The sequence below is a fragment of the Rhinolophus ferrumequinum genome, chromosome 18 (assembly GCF_004115265.2).
Source record: "Rhinolophus ferrumequinum isolate MPI-CBG mRhiFer1 chromosome 18, mRhiFer1_v1.p, whole genome shotgun sequence".
Classification (NCBI taxonomy): Eukaryota; Metazoa; Chordata; class Mammalia; order Chiroptera; family Rhinolophidae; genus Rhinolophus; species Rhinolophus ferrumequinum.
In genome coordinates, this window is record NC_046301.1 from 16,151,626 (window position 1) to 16,174,451 (window position 22,826).

A 22,826-nucleotide genomic window follows, 5' to 3' on the forward strand; every position below is an offset into this window, starting at 1 on the left:
CAGAAAGATGGTCGTATGGGATACATGGTATAATTTCTTGAATCTATGGAGAGTATGGAAATGGTAACGTTTATTTTTTGCTTTATTTGCAATGAGTAACAAGAAGCTGAAAATCCAGTATCAGAAGCATCAGTACTTTGATTCTCTCCTTCCCTTCCACCCCCCCAAAAAATCCTGAGCCTTCTGTCATCTTTGTTGCCACTTTCAGATTCTCTGTAACAAAAGGCTATTTATTCATTTTCACTGAATTCCCGCAGCTGACATAAATAATCAGAACCAGTTTCTAATGCGAATTGACCAAATAGAAGTGTTATTCTGGCATCACATAAAAATCACACTTTCATAATTGTTTAGAATCTCAAATGTTTTCTTTCCCCTTAGAGGAGAATATCTGTTGAATATGATTTTTGAATAAAGGACTTTTATGAAATATATTTCAAATCTTAAAAAATATTTTTAATGCTCCCCAAAGTGGTCTAGGATTTACCCCAGCTGACAACACCCATTCCATTTAAGAACATTTCCTTTTCCTTCCAGCTCTGATTTTTGTTTAAAAAGCCCAAATACACAAATGGCTGCTGCTTTATTTGGCATTAAAACAGCACTGTTTTCTGTTTGTTTGTTTTTTTAAACCATGTATACAGCAAGATCAAGAAGTCATAATACACACATATCACGGACAGGTTCATCTTTGTTGGAATTCACTGAATAAACTGTATTCTGGTAAACCCTCCCGTCCCCAAACAAGAGAGTGGACTGTACCTTCAGCGAGGTCTTGAAATATTTCTCCAGCAGTTTTCACTGTATTATATTATGAAAACACTAGGCTTCAAGCCAGGTACTAATAAATATTTAATTTAAAAGAAAGAAAGAAACCCCAACACAACATAAAAAAGCCCCCGTCCGCCGCCTGCCCCAGCCCCTTGAGGGCGCTGTCAGCCCGACATGGCGGAGATCTCGTAGTCACTGGCCGAGGGGAGGGCCTTGCCCATCATCCGGATGTTCTTCGCGCTGGTGATCCTGGCCATCATGCACACGGGCTTGTCAAAGTACTTGACCAGGGCGGGCTCCGTGAGGAGCGAGGCCAGGAACTGCTCGAAGGTGATGGTCCAGTCCCGGTCGAGGCTGGTGCTCCGAGGCAGCGACGCGGTGCCTTGGCCGCTGCGCACCAGGACGGTGTCCTCGCTGATGTCCTCGCACTGCAGCTTGTCCTCCTCGTGGGAGCCGGCACTCAGCACCGAGTAGGACGACATGGAGCTGTCGTCCTTGGTGTCGTCGTCGGAGATCAGCATGGAGGAGCAGGCCCCGTTGTCCCGCGGGGAGGAGTCCTCCAGCTTTATGTCCTCCATCTGCCCCCCCAGGGAGTGTTCCTCGCTGTCGCCCGCCAAGCTGGCCGGGTGGGGCTCCGCGGACTCCACCCCGTACGGCTGGCCGGGCCCTTTCTTGGGGAAGAGCACGCCCGGGATGCCCCGGTTGCAGGGCAGCCCGCTGCCCCCGCTGCCGCTGTCCTTCGCAGGCTGCGTGACGAACAGCTTGCCCACTTCCCCGATCTCCAGCAGGAGGCTGGTCACCGCGGCCGTGGCGTGGTACAGCTCCTGCTCGTTGGGGTCCTCGCTGAACATGTTATACATTGTCTTACACAGCTCAATAAACTGCCCCTGAAAAGTGATTGGGAAAAACACAAAGAATGTCACCATCTCCTGGGGAGCAAAGGCGGCACTGAGCGCAGAGACATTTCCTCTGAGGACGACTAAAGATCCGGGGAAAGCCCTACTAGATACAGCGTGGGCTGATGTGTTATTTGAAGTCTCCTTATGGATGGTTGCATTTTTTTTTTTTTTAATTTGAAATATTTCCAACATCCGTGAAAGTAGAAAGAATGAAATAAAGAACCTTCAGGTACCCATCCCCTAGAGGCAAGAATGACTGTTCCACAGTTGCTGCAGGAACGCTTTTATCCTTTGTTCAGTTACCTTAAGTAAATCCAGACCTCATCTCATTTAACATCTCCACACTTCAGTACGCAGCTCACCTTTTCCAAGGTTAGCTCAGAGCCCCTCTCCTGTGACACATCTGCTGGTGACCCTGGACAGAAGAAATGCCTTCTACGCCCACCCCCACGCCCACCCAGATGATTGATCAGTTTGCCATTAGGAAAGTCAGCATCTCCATCCTGTGTTATAATTATTTATGCTGTTTTATCTCCCTCATTACATTTCAGCTTTTTATGGAAAAATATGTCAGACGTTTTCATAGCTGAGCACAATGATTTGAAAACAGCGCAGTATCTGAGTATATGAGGATATTTTTAACGATTGGGATGAAATGTGTATACTCTAAACTGAATATTTCGTGATTCACCTCTTCTTTGAGGAGGTCATTTTCTCACAGCCAAGCATATTTTTGATGCACAAAATAGATGCAAACAGATACTAAATGCCCCAAGCTACCATTATCTTTGCGGGGTATTTATGCTACATTTATCTCTGACTAGAAGAAAACAGCTTCAAGGTTTGAAAGGAATGAACTCCTGGGCACTTACCTGATTCAGTTTGGGTAAATCCTTTGCATTCTTTGATTTTGACCTATTTTCTGGATTCCAGAGTCTCAGATAATTACGGTTTTCTTGAGAATTTGCCCTCTTCCCTAAAACCCAAATATTAAGAAATTAGTGTTCAAAGGTCAAGAAACCAGTGTCCAACCAGCAGGAAGGAAAACATAATAGAAGAATCTGTACCTCTGTCGGGCTTCAGACTCACGGTAACGAAGCCGTCATCTGAGCTGTGCTTGCTTCTGCTATCCAGTCCAACTACTACCAAGAAATATTCAGAAGAAAAAAGTAGAGTGTTATGGAATAAACCCATAGATTTAGCATTTGGTAGGGTTGCCTGATTTAGCAAAAAAAACAAAAAACAAGCAAAACCCCAGCACACTGAGTTAAATTTGAATTTAAGATCAACAACAAATCATTTTTTAGTATAAGTGTGTCCCAAATAGTGCATGGGACATACTTATGCTAAGCAAATTATTTTTTGCTTATTTGAAATCCAATTATACTGGCAGTCCCATATTTTATCTGACAAGCCTTTTTCTAGGTGAAGAAATAATTCCCCCCAGAATTCTTTGTCACAAGTGGGGTTTATTTAGTGTATAATCAGGAAATAAAGAGATGATGTCACATCATCTTCAGTACTTAAAAAAATAGTAGTGCTTGCACCAGTCAATGTTGATTTCCCTCCCCCTTTTTATATTGTCATCTTAACTTTGCATACATGAGATTGATTTTTCTGTCAGGCCCCACAAAAGATCAAAAACTCACTTTCTGAAAGGAAATTAAAATCTATGTTGATAAAAGAAAACGAATGTTACATGCTACAAAATTCCTTCAGAATTATAATCTGGCATTTCAAAAATATCTATATTTTTAAATTTTCAACACAAAGCAACAGAACTTATGGAATTAGAAAAAAAATTTTTAAAAAGCATATTTTAATGATTATTAAATGCTGTTGGCATTCCTGAAGCATTCTGAACAAGTGAATCCTTTGCTGAAATGAGTGGCCGCTAAGAAAGACACGGCTAACATTTTGCAGCTAAAATACGATTGCTAATGATGTTGAGAATATTGTAGGATGTGCTAAGGCACCATGCTAAGAGCCTTACTGCAGTATCTCATTAAATCCTTACTACACACAAAATGACAGCTATCATCTCCATTTCCCACAAAAGGAAACTGAAGGCCCAAAGACGCGGGAACCTGCCTGAGGTCACCTACGTAACAATACCCAGAGCTAAGATTCTGTCCCAAGCTCCGACCCTCAATTTGTTGCCAATAATGGTAAGACTGGGTCTGGCTCACTCCTCTCTACTCAGTCGCTTAGGTGCTCGCAGTTTAAAAGGAGGTCTAAGCTGTACGTGTTTGGGGGTGGCAAGAGTTAAGAGGCAAAAGGACCCAGGAGCAACCCATGTTTACTTCCAGACTTAGGTGAAGCCATGAAGCTGCCCTGACGATGGGTAGATAAGCCAGTGCAGTCACAAGCTGAGACGTTGCTTAGATCATACAGACACAAGAAAGCAGCACACCTAGAGATACACACAATATATACACCTGGATATACACACAATGAGTTGGATCACGTCTATGTAGACCTAACAACCACACAGAACAAGGGTGAGCAAACTCTTTCTGTGAAGGGCCAGAGAGTAAATATTTTAGGCTTTGCAGGCCATACAGTCTCTGTCTCAACCCCCAGTCCTACCACTGTAGCAGGAAAGCAGCCATACACAATGTACATCAACAAGTAACAGCTTGGCTGTGTTCCAATACAACTTTATTTATAAGCACTCAAGTTTTGATTTGATATAATTTTCCCCTGGCATGAAATATTATTTTACTTTTCATTTAAGAAATGATACTTAAAAATGTAAAAGCCATTCTGGGTGCACAGACTGTATAAACAGGCAGAGAGCGGGATTTGGCCGATGGGTGGAAGTTTGCTGCCCGCTGTTACAGAGCAGAGCCATGTAAGAGAATGCTCTCTGATACAAGTGCTGGAGCCGACTGTGGAGAGCAGCGTAACGACAGGATGACATTCTTAATGAGCCTGACCCTAGCAGGGAGAGGGCGGCCAAGTATATAGCTGGGCAGGATGTTTCTTTCTAAGCCAGTGGGACACGATAGCCGTGGTTCCTTCAGTTGGCAGAAGTACCTGCTCCCAGTAATTGCCGCCCAGCTTCAAAAATTTGTGAAGTAACATATTAGGCAACTGTATCCATATACTTCTTTGACCGACTAGCTATGGAGGCAACGTTTTCCAATAACGGGGGGCTCTGTGGAAAAGAAATATAGTACCTCTGGGGAGGAAAGTCACTTACCATGTGTGCATTCTGGGGTGATATCTTCAAAGAAGTACTGAGTTGCTTCAAAGGCAGAATCTGGCTCATCTTGATCAGAAGATGGCTCTAGAAAGGGGAGGAAAGAGAATTTGCGTATTGGCTGGGCCAGGACTCATGAAAGTATATTTTACTTGTTAAAGGAATGACAGGCGAAGATGAGAAGCTAAAGTTACAAATCCAATGCCTACTGCCTCAAAACCCTTACTGGGGGAGGGGCACACTCCATTTCTAATTCCACCCTCCTTCTTAATGACCCCGCACCAAAGTGTCACTTTACGTTTTCCTAAATCCGGTGGAATGATGCTTTATGAACCAAATTTTAGAAACTTGTACACTATAAAGATAATTCCCAAATCTATAGTGTTACCCTATCTCTATCCTAGTGCCAATCCCGTGTTTTTGTTTTGTTGTTGGGTGTTTTTTTTTTGTATTTGTTAGATATATCCCAGCTGGAAGCTAGCCTTATTTAAAACTTAACTTACATCCTCACCATTTCTCTTGTTTCTGGCAGTGGTAGAACTCCCCCCTAGACTCAGAATCTGAGAGTCTCCTATTCTCCTCTCTCTCTCACCATCCTGGAATCCCATGTGTCACCAAATGCTAGTTATTCTTTCTTTTGCAGAAGCCTGCTCTTTGCTTTTGACACAACTCATAGTTCAGACAGGTACACGACCATAGACTCAGGCACAGGCTGACTCAGGAACTCATGTAGAGTCATTATTCTGTTCATTATTAGCAACCAATGGGCAATTTTGTATGTCAAAAAGAGGCCATCAGGTCACACCAAAGAGAGAGAGAGAGACTGAGAGATTTCAAGCCAGGTCATGGTTACAGGAGCATGTGCCGCTGCTCTGGGCAGCTCACTTACCAGGCAAGACGTGCATTTTGTACAGGAGTTTGAGCTTCTCTGTGAGGTCCCCATGGCATGCGGCACCTAGAAGTCACAGAAGTACCAATGTGAAATGCATTGTGTGTGCTAGGAACCCATCCGGGCTTAGCATTCCCGAGAAGTCTACTTTTTACAAATTGAAACCAAGACACCAGGTGACAGAAGGCCTGGCCAGGGCATATGTGGGTTAAGAGCTCTGGATTCCTGGTTTCAAATCCTTCGTACTTAACTCTGTGACCATGGGAGAGTCGGCCTTGCTGTAACTCAATTTCCCCTATGTAAGGCAGGATGATAAGTGAAAGATTCTACCAGTGGTCTCAATATCAGGACCCATGACCTGTGAGAACTCAATGTGTTAATATGTATACGTCATGAGAATAGTGCCTGGCACATAATACACTGTTATTAATTAGAAAGATCATGTGAATAAACCTCAACGCCCCAAATAGCTGTTAGAGTTCAGAAATAATCTCAAAATATATTTGAGATTGCTTCAAATTACTCATTTTAGAAATCCTTTCGTTGTTTTGAGTTCTCCTAAATGTTTCTTCATTTTAACTTATTCTAACCTGCCATTATATCACCATAACTTCAATCAAAAGAATCATGTTCCTTTTTCCTTTAACGTCCGTATGTATATCAGGAATCAGAAAATCCTTTGTACGTATCTGTTCTCAGAGCACCTACTTGAAGATCAGTTAGATTTGGAAAAAGAAGAAAAAGAGGAATTATAGAATCTGAGCTGGTAGAGACATCGGGGATTATCTTGTCCAACCTCCCACTTAGCGTAGGGATCCCACACAGCCACACGGTAGGAATCTGCTCGAACATTGTCGGGGACACGGAGCTCATGACAACCAAAGGCATCTCATTCCACTGACATATTCTCTAAACACCGACAGTTCTTCTGTGATGTTTACTTTCATCTCAGGACCCTTAATCTGCAGACTCAGCTTTACAGACACCATAGAGTGTAAAACTTTTGTCTACATGCCTATGTCATTTTGGGGGAAGAAAATGTTCACAGTCCTTATGTGACCTCAAAGGGTTACTTAACTTTTCTGAGCTTCCATCCCTCTAACTGAAAACAGAGATAACAAACGCGAGCAGGTAAGTAATGAAGCAGAATAGTAATGACACAAACTGTGCCTCCAGGGGGGTCTGGGTTCAAACTATGGCTTTGTAGTTGTGTGCCTTTACGCGCATTAAATGCACAGAAAGCATTAGGGCCGTGCCTGGCACAGAGTAAATGATATAAATGATATAAACAGTATAAATGTTAGTTATCATTACTGTTGTTACCCCAACGGGCTGTCATTTGGATTAAGTGCAAATTCTAAGGCAGCAGAACAGTGCCTGCACTTAGCAAAAGCTAGTTCCTCTGCGTTCCCCCTTTGAAGCATATTTATGAGTACTTTATACAAGTAATTCTTCTTACCTAAGAGGACCCATCTACACCCCATTTGCTTTTTAAAAACCATTAGGCTCCTCTGGCCTTGAAGCCTTTTAGTCGTTATTCTTAAAGATTCTGGGCACTTTTTGGGGATCGTTACTGGCTCTGTCCTGACATCTTCATCTGTCCTTGGACATGTCATTTTGAAGTACATGGCCCAAGGTCACAGAGTGGCACAACTAGAATAAAAACATTTTTTTCCTTCTTATCACATTCCGGCAGCCTGACACAACGCCTGCGACGTGCACAACCTCGTATCAGTGGGCCAAGCTCAACTATGATACAGCGTGTGTTTTTTCCTCAATTATAGATGGAACAAGAGTCCAATAGAATAGAGGGCAGGGAACAGGTCCGACAGCAAGGCTGAGGGCGGGAACTGCTCGCTGCCGTGAGGTGTGGGTGTGCGCTCTCAGGGTGGACCGTCCTTCCTCCCAGCAAAGTAGAGCGGAAAGGCTTCCATCGAGACTGCCGAGCTGTGGTGGTGTTGTTCAGCCCTTTATTTCAAACATCACAAAATGTTTCTACGAAATTTTATGAAACGGATTATATATAATAGAAACATATATATTCTTTTTGCCAAAGAAAAGCAATCCACCCAAACATTTCTTTTTCTCCTGTAAAGTGACCACATATGTGGTTTCAGCGTTCAAGCTGGCATTTATTGTCTTGCGAATTCTCTGATAATGTATTTTTAACTCGTGCCGGAGACTATCTAATGTAGAAGGCGATGCTTTAATCATGTAATATATCCATGAACCAACGGAGTTTACAATCAGTTTGCAAACCATGGAATGCACTCCCGGGCCCTCTGACCCCAATCTGCTGAGGCCGTGCGCCTGGAGGCAGCACTGAACCACCGGGGTTATCCACCAGCCCCTCCCAATTCATGCAATCACATCACATCCTTACTTAGTCCAGAGACAAACTCTCGGAAGTTAATCAGAGAGTCTCCATTTTCATCCAGTAACTGGAATAAGCGGGAGGCCAGCACGTCAGAGTGAGTTCCACAGGCCCAGGGAAAGAGAAGAGCAAACATCCCCTTGAACTGCTCAAAGTCAATGCGATACTGTTCGAGGTAAGGCAGGCTGGGGTCGTGCCTGTCCAGGGCATTGCTGCTCCCGCCCCAGTAGCAGCTGGTTAGATGCTCTGCCTAAAAAAACAAACAAACAAACACACACCCAGGATGTTATTGAGGCCTCTATGTCACAGCAGACACCAGGAAGAAAAGACCCAATCGCAAATGTGGAAAAAGGCTTCTGGTCAACCCGGGTGCATCTCCGGGGGCCCTGCTCTGGTCTCAGCACCCCTCTGTCTTTTTGTTCTGCATCGATCTCCACTTGACTGTCCTCACCAGCTCCATGGCAACCATCTCTACAGTTAACATCGGGCATGCAAGATCCAGTTCAATTACTGGAGTAGGTGAAGAAAGAAAACAATCCTCCCCCTCCATTTTCTTCCTCCTAATACACGTACTCCCAAACGTGCTGAGAAATAACTGCCATACAGATAAACACTTTTTTATTTATTTAAAAGAAATAAAGAGAATGTTAACCTGAAAAGGATCTGTAATTTAGGCCACGAGAGCATCTTGTTCTCCAGGTGAAGTCCAGTGGTCAAGTGGCCCACACAGGTCATCCAACCCCTTAGCCAAAGCAGATCATGAGGAGATGGTGCGTTTCCTGATCCTACTTTAGTTTCCCATAAAACCCCTGCCTCTTGTTCACCAAAATCACATACATATCATCATAGCCTTACAGTATTCAAGCTATAAATGTGTGGTCCTCCTTTTATACACATCTGAAAATAGCTCTAGAAAAATTACGAGCAGCAGCCCCTATGGTGAGGGATCTGGAACCTGTTTCTGTCCTTGGAAACAAGGCAGCCTCTTTACTCATGAGGTCTTATTGATTCTGGTAGAAACAGCTGCCCATTCTAGGAAGACCACAAAGATGAAACATGTAAAAGGACTGGAAGGACCCTCCCCTCCACACACAGACATTTACAGCTAGCGCTGGATGGTAGGTGGGGGTGAGGAGAAGGTCATGAAAAGGGGGACTTTGATTTTACTTTATTCCCCATTGTACTGAGTATTTCATTACGAGCATGTATAAATATTGCAATAGAAAAACAGCACTTTCAGAAGAGATCTCTCCCCCTTCTCCAGAGGTTCTGAAAAGGGGACAGGGAGTCAGTTGAGAGAGCGTAGCATTTCCGTTTTGCTCTCACGTAGAAAGGAGCAGATAAGACCAATGTCTACCACAATGGTTTATGGGGAATTGTAGCTAATGACCTAAAAAAAGAGAGGACTGGGAGTAGGGAGGAGAGGAGGAAGGAAAGGTGGAGAACACAGCCAAAACCAGGTTTTCTGCAGCCTTGGAAGAATAAAGGAGGCCTGTCGAAGTTCACCAGGGTAGGGAAGCGACAGTGGGGAGGCCGGGGGGAGGGAGGCAGAAGCTGAGGTCCCAGGGGGTGCAAGGGTTGAGCTGTACCCTGAATTATCACCGGTGATGCCCAGCAACCCTCTCTGAGGGGCGTGTGTTGTTGACACATCCCTGGGAGGGGTCCACTTTACCTAAGTGACACCAGTCGAGAAAGGTTACCCAGAGCATTTCCTCTTAACTAAAGCACCCAAGTGATTCTGGAACCCTCCTGAATGTGATAAAGGCATGTTCATGGTGTCACAACCATCAGGAAAGACAAGCCATGCAGATCATCTGCCTGTTCCGTGATGAGACTCCATGCTCCATCATTGGGTGGGGGGGGGGGGCGGGGGGGCCCAGAGACTGAAAAAGGACCGAAGGGCTAATTTGGAAAGAGTTCAAAAGAAAGTAGGGCAAAGGGGCCCTGGACCACGTTTTCCACCAAATCTGCCTCAGGGTGGCAGCCTTTCATTTTTTCCAACAAGTTTTAACCCAAAGCCTTGGAAGACGACTGCATCTTTCCTTTGTATCTGCAGGAAAAGACCCAGAAATTGGCCTTTTAAAGGACCACAAGGTCTGGTAGGGTGTGTGTCTGACATATAGTAATGTCTCCATAAATATTTGTTTAAATGAATGAAAGCCAATTGAAGTATTCAAAAGACCCGAAAAAGAGTCCATAATTGAAGTTTTTATCTTGGTTCCACAGTACCAGAGACTCCTTCCCCATTCCTCACACCAATAAGGGTCTTGGGTTCTTTCTCAGGGTGCTCAGTAGACTTGGGGAACTAGTGTTTGTCAACAAACAGTTGAGGCAGGGTTTATGAGCATAGCTTGCTTTCTTCAGGCATATCCTCAGGGTACAAATGACACACCTGGTACCTGGAGGTGCACAGGCAAGAATGACATGATGCCCAGGTGAGAGGACATGGCTTCAGCGATCTCTGGATCAGGGACTTCTGCACAACCCACCCTGGCCCTTCTTTTCCTCGTACCCCCAAAAGCTGGCCTCTTCTTTCTAATGTCATAGCCTTTTCCACTATCCATCCGTGCTCTTGCTACTTCCAGCTGCTACGCCTGCTTCTGTTAGTTACTCTTGGCCCTACTTCCTCACCATCCTGTGAAGCAGATTTCTTCGGGTCCTCAGCATCCCTTTAAAATCCGATCTCAATTGGATCATTATTTTTTGCTCCAAGCTGGATCATTGTATTTTTCCTTTATGAAACAAAGAGGGACCCCTTCCCTATGGACAATCAACGTACACGGAGCAATTAGCTACAGGGCTTTAGATGTATGGATGAAACATGAGTGAAATGGTACACTATAGAGACTTCACCCTCCAGTGCTGAAAGGAGGCTGCTGGGGACATGGGTGTCCACGCTGTTGGTCATGCCACCGCGCTGACAAAGAACACCAACCAGCTCTGAAACCTCCGTGTCTCTGCGCCCAGTCAGAAGCATGCAGAGTGTACTAGATTGGTAATTGATCATGATTTACCTATGTACTCAACACATGTTTGGAACACCTGCTGGGTACAGACACTATACTAGTTACCAGGGAAACAAAAATACGTAAAACAGTGGTAGCTAACAGGCAAGTGGGAATATTAGCGATAACGTTCCCAGCTATCACCTTCACTGATTCTCAGATCTATTCGTGTTCAACTCGGATCTTTATGTTTGTGCCTTTATGGTTTTTCCCTGTATTATCCTTGCGGTCCTCGATGCAAACAAGTTTAGTGCTGGCAGTAAAAGACACTATACACAGGAGGCGACCCAATTCGAGATCATGATAAAATTGGTACCTGCCTAACGGGCATCCTTTAAAATTTGTTTCCTGTCAATTGCCACATTTTCACTTACGATGTTGATAATGAGGGTTATGAATAAAATATTTTTTCTAGAAGAAAAAAATTCTACATTGCTTTATTTACTAACATAATATTTTCTTATTTAGGAACAAGATTAGTATGGGCTGAATTACGAAATGGAAATTACAGAAATTTAATTAATTTGGCTTTGCCTTAGCCATTTGGACAGCTTTATTTGTATTTTAGCTAAATACCTCGTTTTAAGGACATTTTAATATAGATTAATATAGGAAATTACAATTTACAAGGCAGAATTTAAAATCAATTGCCATGTTCTAATGAGTACTAGAAAGTACTACTCTATTTGCTTAAAACTAAGGAAACAGCTAAAATATTATATGGAGTGGAAGAAAGCTAAAACATCAACTAAAGTGGGTTATAAGAATATGTTTATTTTTTCACATTAAGTAGAATGTGTTTATTTTTTCACATTAAGTATTCCATTTTTATATTCTCAGCTCTATCTTTCTATTTATGCACGTTGAGACTCATGTTATCCCTTGATGATTTAACAGAAAAATCTAGAACTGAATTATTAAAGTGAATTCTTTTATTCCCCTGAATGTACACGAATTTACTTGGAAACTCACCTTGAACAGAGCATAAAGTTCCTCTAACTCATCAATGGTAAAGGAAGTTTCTGTCACAATGGTTCGTACCTATAAAAAGAATAAACACCATGAATTTCAGAAACTCAAAAATGCCTTGTTGGGCAAATTCCTGATCATCTTCTTTTAAATCATCTTCAGTCTGTCAAGCCAGAATTTATGAGCTGGTAGGAGTGCGGGGAAGGAGGGAGGAAGAAGGCTACACGCCATTTCTCAAAGCACTTACCACATTCCGTTTCGTAGTATCTTCCAGTGTCTGGATCACCTTCAGTCTCTGTTTGAATCTCATCTGCTCAATCAGATCTGCCCGGATCGTTCCAAATTTCTGAAAAGAAGTAATATTGGTATTTCTGAGAAATCTGCTAAAGTACACATGCTGTGTCTGCAGGATTGATGGAGATACATATGAGATACATATGAGAAATTTCTGGTCACATAACAGGCATCCCAGACTTTATTTACCTTTATTTACTCTATTACCTTTATTCATTTTAAAGCCATTTAACAACCATAAATAAATAACAGGAAATTCTCATGCTTCTGAACCGCTGAACTAAATTTCAAAGCCAAATGAGTCTTCCTTAAATCAATAGTTCACGAGGGGAAGAGAAGGGATTAAATAAAGCTACAACGGCCATATATGCACAAAAAAATGCTTTAAAAGAAGACTTTTTTTTTTGACAAGGAGAAAGGAAATATCTAAAGCTAACTATTAGACTGGGAGGTTGGAAGAAACGTTGATGTCAGGCTCGCTGCCCATGATCTCTAGCTCAATACCATTTTTCCTGGTCCAGAAACCCACCGTGTTTGTTTCAGGATGGCAGACATGGTGAGCTTTTCAAACGCCAAAATACCCAGCATTGCCTGAATGTATGTTGAACTAAATTTTAGAAGCCAAATGAGTCTTCCAATTTGAAGGTATAAAGAGAATATGTAAGATGTTATGTGTCTTAGTTGTGCAAAAGAAAAACAAAGACACTCTGCTTAAAGTACGAAACTTAACCCATGGGAGCAATGGCTGCAATGGCTAAAGACACTTAAAGGATAAAGGAAAAACTGACAGACAATATCAAGTATTGGCAAGGATATGGTATAGCCAAAAGACTCATGTGCCACTCCTCAGAGTATCAATTGGTACAACCATTTTGGAAATCTGTCTGGTAGTAGCTAAATCTGAACACATATATTCCTATTACCCAGAAATTCCTCTCCTAAGTACACACCCAAAAAAAAAGTATATACATTTTTAGTAATAGACATGCAGACATGTACTAGAGTATTCGTAGTGCCACTAGTAGCCAAAAACAAGTAACCACTTAAATGCACACCAACAGCAGCCATGGATAAATAAATCGTAGGACTATTACACAACATGTTACTATGCGGCAATCATCATATTTGAAAATATGATGAAAATCATCAATTTGGATAAATCCAAATATGAAAATCATCAATTTGGATAAATCTCACAATCATAATGCTGAGCAAAATGAAACAGAACCACAAAGGAACAATTTTGTCTAATCCCATTTACATGAAGTTCAGAAACAAGCAAAACTAATCTATGACGTTAAAAGTCAGAAGAAGGAGTAACGTTGGTTGGATAGTGACAGGAAGGGGACACAGGGCACTTCTGGGGTGCTGGTGTTAATCTGGGTACCATTTACATGGTATGTTAAACAGGTTTAAAAAGAGTGCCTTTGTGCATTCATACTATGGAATACTACTCAGAAATTAGAAAACAAAACAACTATTGATGTATACAGTGACTTGGATAAACCTCAGAGAAATTGTGCTGGATGAAAAATGACAAATCTCAAAAGGACATGTATATTACATGATTTTATTTTTGTAATGATCATGAAATAATGTAATTATAGAGATGGAGAACAGATGAGTGATTGCCAGGGTTAGAATGGGGTGAGGGAGGCTGGTTGTGGCTACAAAGGGCATCACATGAAATAGTTTTCTGTGATGGTTCAGCCGAGTGTCTTGATCGTGTGGCGGTTACGCAAAGCGACGCACGTGATGCAACTGCTTAGAGCTGTCCTGGGCCTCACGCCAGAGATTCAGATTGAACTGATCTTGAACGGAGCCTGAGAATTTATATTTTTAAAAGACTGGCTTTAAAATGTTTTTGAGTGATTTTAGTGCACCGGCAGGATTGAGAACCACCAATTTAATGGTTAGGAGCGGGGGAAAATGATAGGCAAAAGTTTGTGGTGTTTCTCTTTAGGGTGACCTGTATGGCATTGATTGGAGAGCCATTGGAAATTTATGAGCAGGGCGGTGATACTAAGCAGAGAGGAGAAAACAGAAAAGCAATCACTGTGCATTGAAAGACCAGGCAATGTAAGTTCTGATATTAATAAAAGGGCTTGTTTTCCCAGGCAGAGGAAGGAAACTGCTGTGTCCTGCCATAGAATATTTGGCAGCCTAACGGCCACCATTAGGGATCAGCCAGACAGGATGTAAATTGAAACCAGCCCTTGGTCTCATCTTCATTCTCTGCTCTTTCCCATTAAAAATGGGCCAACTGCTGATTTCAGCATGATGTTAGCTTACCTGCTGTCAAGAATAAAGCTGAGTGTTCACATACTAAGCTGTATCGCTTTGGTCTAGAATTCTCTTAACAATAAAGGTTTCAGGAGATGTCTTTAGGAAAACAACCTACAGGTATAATAACTATTGCCTTTAATCACATGGACTCTTTTTCTGGATTTTTCTGGAAGAATCATCATCCAAAATTTCTGACAGGGTACTTTCCAAAAGTCCTGGGGCAATGATTTTTTTTTTTAAATGCCTTATCATAACGAGTTTTGGAGAGAGTAAAGTGAAACAGCCATTCTCTGTTAGTGGAAATATAAATTGGGACAATCTTTGTGAAAACTGGACAGTGTGTGCCAAGAGCTTGGAAATCATTCACATTTTTTGATCTATTGCTGTAAATCTATTCCTAAGAAACTAATCATAGATGTGATATTTGTGTACGAATTTATCATGTAATATATATCATATTATATATATCTAATAATACCATATAAGTTTGCCATATAATACCAAAAATTTGGAAGCAAGTAAAGTAAATGTCCAACAAAAGGGGACCAGCTAAATAAATGTTGGTACCTCATTAAAATGGAATACTAAGAATCAATTGAAACCATTCCTTTAAACAATATGTAATATCGTAGAGAATGCTTATATATATTTTAAATGAAAAGGAATGTTATAAAGCACTTTTTATAAGGAACTTATTTTTTAAGTGTTTACTACAAATATAAAAACATACTTGAGGGAAATATAAAATGCTCATAGTGTATATATTTTTTTCTTCATATTTTCCCACAGTTCCTACATTTTTAAATAACAAACATGCATTACTTTTATGATTCTAAAACATACTAAAATGCTTTGTTTTTTAATAAACCTGGTGTGTCAATGAAAAAAAATAAAATAATAAATTACCAGTCTTTCTCCCATGATGAGTTAAGGACAATCATTTCTGAAAAGATTTCTGGATCCATACCAATTTTTTTTAAAGCACCAGTTTCTTGACTCTAAGAAGGACTTTCTGACCTCAGCTTGTCCCTCACCATTTGTCCCTGACCCAGGTTGTTGGGAGTTGGAATGCTGACAGTCACCAGTGCTATAATCCTAAAACATCTGTAGAGGGCATAGTGTGCTCAGCAGAATATTCATGCCCTTTCTTAATGATCATTTCTGTAAAAGTCTGCAGAGCCAAGGTCAGCAAGTGAAGAAACCATGAGGAGCTACGGGCACAGAGTCCTTGGGGGCTCCACACACCATCAGATGCTATGAGGCACATGGCACCGTGGTTCATTCATCCCTAGAAGCTCTACTTTGGGATTCAAGGCCAGGTCCAGGGGCATGAAGGACCAGAAGGCCCCCTCCCCCGACCATGCGAGGCAATTCTGGAGGAATCCTTGGCCTGGCTCTTCTCTAGAATCGTGTCCGGTATTCTCCATGTCTTGGACTACAGAGGATTGGCTTATCTACGTCAGAGGAGACCTAAGTACTCGGCATGAGAACAAGAAGTGAGCTGATGTGTGCGGGTCAGCCTCCCCAGGCCTGCTCTGAGCCATCCTTCCTCACTCCACCCAGCGTTGAATCTGAACCGCTATTCGATTGGGATTCAGGGTGGGCATAGTAAAGAACGTCAGGACAACAGCTTGTCATGCCATTGGCTCCATGGCATTACACTCAGCAGAAGTCACGGGCCCCATTCAGTGTCCACCTCTGCGGCTCAAAGCTGTCAGCTGGCAGGTAGCTATTTGCTCCGGCAGCTATTCTCAGAAGGGAAGAGGAAGCAGGCACACCCATGGGTTATCAACGGCAGTGTGTGGCACCCCTCCAGCCGAGCCCCTCCTGGCAGGCCCAGAGCGCTGTGACACTCTGCCAGGAAACACGACCCACCTCGTAGGAAGTTCTGATGAGTCTGAAGATGTCCACCTCAGGGTACGGCTGCACGTCATCGCTGAGCAGGGAGTGCAGGTGGGGAATGGGAGGCAGGGTGCTGTCCTTATTGGTCACGCTGTCTAAATACCTGGCAGGAGAGGGACCAGAAGTTACGGGAGTCTCGTCTGCAATTCTCCCATTATGGTTCTCCACCCATTTTCTGCAAACTCTGCATTTGAAAATGAAAGACTGGAATTTCCTTACGAACAAAGTTAAATTCCCTTAACTTCTGAAGGCAAAGCATACGAAAATAAATCCTCCGCCACAGAGAGAAGTGGGCATAATGGTTACCATCAAGCCAATTAAGACTCGAGAAACCAAGAAGACAGACAGATGAGAGTACAGGGTTTTCGAGGAGCCTTAGTACACTACCTTCCCAAAACGGTCATGGCCTCCCCGTCGTCCTTGCAGTTCAACAGTTTGTCCACATTTGCGTCTAGCACAGCCAGCGCCAACTGGAATATCACCTTGATTCCTTCATAGAAGAAACAGTCAACAACCACAACTGCACTCTCAAAGGGCATCACGCTGAGAAAGAGTGTGAGGAACCAAGACAGGGAGATGGTGGAAATCACGCCCAGGTCCTGCATGCAGTCGTACAGCTGTGGGACGTAGTCTCGTGCCAGCTCCTCGAAGACACCCTGGTCCACCAGTGCACCTGCAGCAGTGGACACAAAGGGCCCTGGGTGAACCACCTACACGTTCTTATTAATGCACCCAATCACATGGCTCAACTAAAACAATCCAGTTCACAACTGCACTGAGACAGAACTCTGCTCCTTCTCTAACTGTTCTGCTGTTACTAGTTACTATGTTACTAGTTACTATGTTACTAGACCAAGGTGTCATCCCCGTAGGGTCATTAGATCAGTTCTGGCTGCAGGTTTCCTTCCTGGCATCTTCCTGCCCTGCTTTCCATGCCGTAAAAAGCAATAATGTAACAACTATGAAGGTTGTTAAGAAAGTCAATTTACAAAGACTGCATGACATACAATCAGTTATTTTGTTAGCAACATAATGTTTGATTAGGCAGAAATGTATATCTAACTAGCTCCATTTCTTGGCACATTCTTATTAAAAAAAATCAATTCATATGCATGGCCCCCACATATTGTTTTTTGAAATGGCCTTTTTAAGCTTCAAAGTATTCCAGCTGTATTCCACACATTCAAGATCAATTTACTGACATTTCTGGAGAATATTTTCAATGAATTAAATTAGGGCGCAAAAGTTTAGAAATAAAGACAGAACACAAGAGGGAAGCATAAAGCATGCCGGAAAAAAAAAGGTAACACAAAGCTAGTCCTGCTAAAATGAATGTCTACCAAACACTTGAGGGGAGAATAAGAAATAATAGCAATAATTTGTTTAAATGCTCATAATCGTTGTTTGCTTTTGCAATGAAACCAGTTCTGAAAAATCCCTTAGAAACTTAGTTCAGGATAAACCGTTATAGCTCTCTTGTCCACTCCAGATATCACCTCTCCCCCCTTTTTTATGAATACTTCTGCTTTCCACAGATTCCATTCTCTTCACAAAATAATTTTTTTTTGTCAGACCCTTTTCAGTTGATGGTTGGTGAGCTGGGTGCAGCTGTCACATGTCACAGAGTGACACCCTTATCAAATGTTTCCTAAATGAATTTCTGCAGCAGTGACACGATGTGTGTTCTCTTAACAGGCAACGTGTGTTCCATTTTCCACAGGGCTCCTGTGTGTACAATCCGTACCGACTGAAGCCCTCTCATTGCCACTTGGGAAAGCTGGAGTAGTCTGAAACTCTTTTGGCCAATGGTGACTGGAAGTGCTGTGCTAGCTGGTATCGTGGCTCTGGAAACATTTCGTTAACCAGATAGGGGTTCCAGTGTTCACTACGTCCCCACATACCGACAACTCTGGTGTTGTAGTAATCAGGAAGCATGCGCTCACACAAAGCTACCAGCAGCCAGAAAGCTTCCTCCTCCTTGGCATATAGCAGCAGCACTGAGGTGACAATATTCATGGCCTAGAGGAATCAAACGGATGCCATCACACACATGTTAACAAACAGGCAATTGGTTAGCCTAAAGAAATTACGGAGTTAGTCTCACAGGGGCCAACCACCTTTTTCTGTAAAAGGCCAGATAAAAAATATTTAAAGGTGCTGCAAGCTACACACGCCTTTTGTTTACAACCCTCTAAAAAGGTAAAAACCCTTGATCCTTGAGCCGGCCCCACTGCTAAGGGTCTTCAGGAACACCCATATCCACCAAGGACTGAGACAGGCACACCCTCACTCAAAAACTTTGCCCAAAGTTTATTTGACAAAGCCTTTGACCTGCTAAAATCTCAGTGTTTTAATCCCTAATTCAGTGATGTAAATCCTTTTTAATCTACCATAATGGCTTCTATAACCAAGTACACAAGACATGAGGCTCTCCTCAGAGAACAAGGAAGTCTTTTAAACTTAGAGCACTTTCCATTATTTCCACCTGGATAAGGAAGGCAGTGATAAGTACCAGGGACAAATTATAGAGTGACCTACTTTATTAAAAGATATTATCAGATAGCTCATAAGGATACTCAGGGATCAACTACTTTAATAGTCTTCGTAATTAAAAAGAGGAAGATCAAAAGATAAATGTGAACTCCATTATACCAGAAGTCAACTAACTCCTGTACTCTTTGATCTTCTAGAAACCAGTAATTGTTCATCAGACTTCTATATAAATGTCAAAAAAGGGATTTTCGTTTAACAGGCTCTTTCTTTTAAGTCTTACCCAGTATTTTTCCCAAGTGAAATCGTTACTGAAATTCCACTTGAGAATTAACCGGCCAATTCTAGCACACGACACGATTGTGTTCACGGTTAGTTCCTTCCTCATCCAGTCAAGATAAGTTTTTCTAAGAGTCTATTTTGTAATGGGCTCTGGACTAGGAATTGGGATGGGAAGTGGAGAACACAATGGTGACAAGTCTCAAAGGGCTTAAAGATTGGTGTCAAAGATAGAATGAAGATGTAAAGGTTAACTAATTAATTTTTTGGTATATTTAAGTGCTATCAAAAAGATAAAACAATGCGGTATAGGGAGAACTGGAGAGAGAGAGAGAGAGAGAAAGAGAGAGAGAGAGAGAGAGAGACAGAGAGAGAGAGAGAGAGAGAGACAGAGAGAGACAGAGAAGAGAGAAGGAACTTATCCTGCTTTAGCTTTTAGCTGGATGGACAGAGCAGGCCTCTCTGAATATGTGGCTTCTAAAACTAAAGCTCACATTGCTTGGAGCTTCCCCAGTCATGGTATATGTTCTAGTGCAAGAGATAACCTTAGTTGGTATGTGGGCAACACTTTTTTATAGTGAATTAAGCATTCATGTTAGTGTGTACTGCCATAACCATAGCATATAAAAGTTACATTGTCAAGGGCATTATTGCATAGAAGGATGCAAAGTAAAGGCCTGGGGCTCAGGCATGCACCCTGTTACCCCAGGAAGGGCGGGGGGTGGACCAGAGAGTGACCAGAAGGGACTTTCCGAGGTCACCCAGCAGGACAGTGGTGGGTCCAGAAAGGGCGCTCTCGGCCCTCAGCTCCTCTGCTCAGTGCACGGTTCTCATCCAGGGAGATTTGGCTCCACAGGGGAACTGTGGCATTTGTCTAGAGACATTCTGGTTGTCATGACTGGGAGGTTCTACTGGAACGTAGTGGGCAGATGCTATTAAACAGGGATGCTTTTAAGCATCCCCCAAAGCACAGGACAGCCCCACACAAAGAACTATCCAGTCCATTAAGTCCGCAGTGCTGACGTCAACAAGCCCTGGTGGAGTGATCGTTCTGTTACCCATAAAGCCTTTCTTCTTTCTATTTACTGGCGAATAATTTTCCTCATGTTTTAGTATAGACTACCTGTGACATTTACCTGGCAGTACCCGATGTTAGGATTTCGAAAAGCATAAGCTGTCAAGACTCTCCTCAGAGCGGCAATGCCCATCTCGTTCTGGAAGGCTGGGTGCTCCGGGAGGGAGCGGTGTAAGTCCCTCTCGATCTCCTCGGTGGCGAGGTTGTACTTCCCCATGGACTTCTCCACCAGGTCCTCGTAGTACCCAGGGTGCGTGGCCTTCTCGTTGATGGCACCTGGGAAACATACCCAACAGACACAACATCAAAAAGTGGAAGCCCTGTCCTTGGTCTGCAGCCTCAACTTACCCACCTGGACCACTTCACTTCCCGGACCACGCAAAGGACGATGAAATCCTACAGAGGATGTGCTGTGTTACAACCGCGGCTAGACGGGCACATTTACTTGTGGCCGCCTTCCCTCTCTCAGCTCCACAGTAAGCCGGCTATTTAAAAAAACCTCAGAAAGTGGAAGTTTGAACGCTGAAATCTGTGTTCCAAGCAACTTTTCACAGACCATCCTGAGGAGCTGCTTATGAGCTGAGGAGGGAGGTAAGCAAAGCAAGCCTAGCTCAGGCCTCAGCACTCCCTTCAAATCTAGCAGCTTTGTTTCATTTTATTGGGGGCAGGGGTCCTTAAGATTACACTTCAGAAAGGAGATTCTGCCCCTGAAACCAAGTTTGAAAACTGCTTGCTAAAGTGTAAGCTCTGAAGGGCTTAAATAGCTGTACTGAAGAGTATGAAGCCATCTGAGAAGGAGGTAATAGACTGTGTGGAAGGATTTTTAAAATTACAGGGGTGGGGAGGGGACTCCTAGCAGTGGTGAGCCTCTGCTACCCGTGGGAGCTCCTCAGGCGGTGGGCAGGTGGGCTGAGAATCACGGCTTGAAGAAAACTGCATTTTAGGGTTCTTGAAGACAGAAAAACCCTGCACACAAATATCTAAATCTAATTACATATAAGTTATACTTTCTTGTAAGTTATATAATATTTTATGTAAGTTAGGTATTTATATATAAATTATATGTAAGTATAAATTATATATGCACATATATACATATACTATAAAATACATATACATATAAAATATATACATACACATAGATGTGTGTGTGTGTGTGTGTATATATATGTATATATATATAAAATACCAGGGTACACACTCATATTTCACTGTTTAGAAATCAGAGTCCCTGTGCTGGTCCAGTCCTTCTCTCCGATGGTCACCCAGAGAGCCAGTCCTTACCACTCACGTGCCCAGGAAAAGGCAGTCTGGCTGACAGCCACTTATCATTGGTTTTTGTTCTGTTCTCCAGGGAGATTTGCAAGGATTCTTGCCATTTGGCCTGCATGTCCCTTCGGTGGGTACAGTGAGCCAAGTCCTGGGGCAGAGGCCCTCAGGGTCATGGGAAGCACGGCAGGATCCAGGCAGGGCTCCCCTACGAGGAGCTGGGCTCGCCCCATGAGCAGTCTGGCCTCCATATGAACCCCACCCCCCGTGAACTGTCTGGAAATAGAGGCTCAGGTACCTACCCCAGAGAGGCAGCATACAGACCACTTCGCCCTCTGGCTTCCCACAGCCCATCGTGGGCATAGAAAACATTGGATCTAATTCTAAATGTCTGCAATGGGGCTGTGTGCTGTTGTACACTGTTTCCTGGTGTTCGTTTTGAGTTTCATTTCTATCTAAAATGTGCTATAAATAACTTCTAATCTGAATAAGGAAGATGAAAATGGAATTTGTTGTTTACTCTGTGAGCAATCAGAATCAGGTTGTCAAGGTGACGAGTTCACCAAGCACAAGCAAGGCAGGAGACTGGACGGCAGGATTATACTGGGCTGGGTTTGTAATCAGAGATAAATTGACTCAATCTGGGTTTCTAAATGAGGAATTACGGCTGGTCGACTTAAGGAAAATGAAAAGCAAGGCATGCAAATCAGGATAGAACAAACTAGTTTTACATGAAACAGATAAAGCCAATTCCTTTTCAGGATTCTATCACCCTACTTCTGAGATGTTAATACACCTCATTACGGGCAATTAGCATTTATGTCTACTTTTAGAAAGAACTACGAGGTTTCTCGGTGTTTTTTTTTTGTTTGTTTTTTAGGCTTTTCTGTAACTCTGGAAACTCTTTAATTTTAACGTCATTGTTTTAATGTAAGGTTTTAATAACAGCACTAGAGGCAGGCCATCTTAGGTTTAAATAAAGATATTCACATACACATATTTCGAATGATTACATTTCAGGCCTCTCCCCAAGGAGAGAAAGTGATTTATATATGAAAGACTGGTGACACCTGAAGGCATGCCCTGATGTTTGCGACAGGCTGGGCTGGGAAGAAGGAG

General features: G+C 42.8%; 1 protein-coding gene across 2 annotated transcripts in view; it reads right to left on the minus strand.

The window, feature by feature from the left end:
- Positions 1 to 292: 292 nt before the first annotated feature.
- TBC1D9 (TBC1 domain family member 9) overlaps positions 293 to 22,826 on the minus strand; it is an 85,506-nt gene continuing 62,972 nt past the window's right edge. For both annotated transcript variants that reach the window (XM_033134449.1, XM_033134448.1), the window contains 12 exons: positions 20,500 to 20,714; positions 18,496 to 18,613; positions 16,982 to 17,267; positions 16,568 to 16,697; positions 12,360 to 12,458; positions 12,116 to 12,184; positions 8,148 to 8,388; positions 5,765 to 5,830; positions 4,876 to 4,962; positions 2,738 to 2,812; positions 2,543 to 2,646; positions 293 to 1,658 (listed from right to left, as the gene is read on the minus strand). In XM_033134449.1, coding sequence (XP_032990340.1) covers positions 936 to 1,658; positions 2,543 to 2,646; positions 2,738 to 2,812; positions 4,876 to 4,962; positions 5,765 to 5,830; positions 8,148 to 8,388; positions 12,116 to 12,184; positions 12,360 to 12,458; positions 16,568 to 16,697; positions 16,982 to 17,267; positions 18,496 to 18,613; positions 20,500 to 20,714 — 2,213 coding nt within the window. In that variant the 3' untranslated portion in view covers positions 293 to 935. The remainder of the gene's footprint in view (positions 1,659 to 2,542; positions 2,647 to 2,737; positions 2,813 to 4,875; positions 4,963 to 5,764; positions 5,831 to 8,147; positions 8,389 to 12,115; positions 12,185 to 12,359; positions 12,459 to 16,567; positions 16,698 to 16,981; positions 17,268 to 18,495; positions 18,614 to 20,499; positions 20,715 to 22,826) is intronic.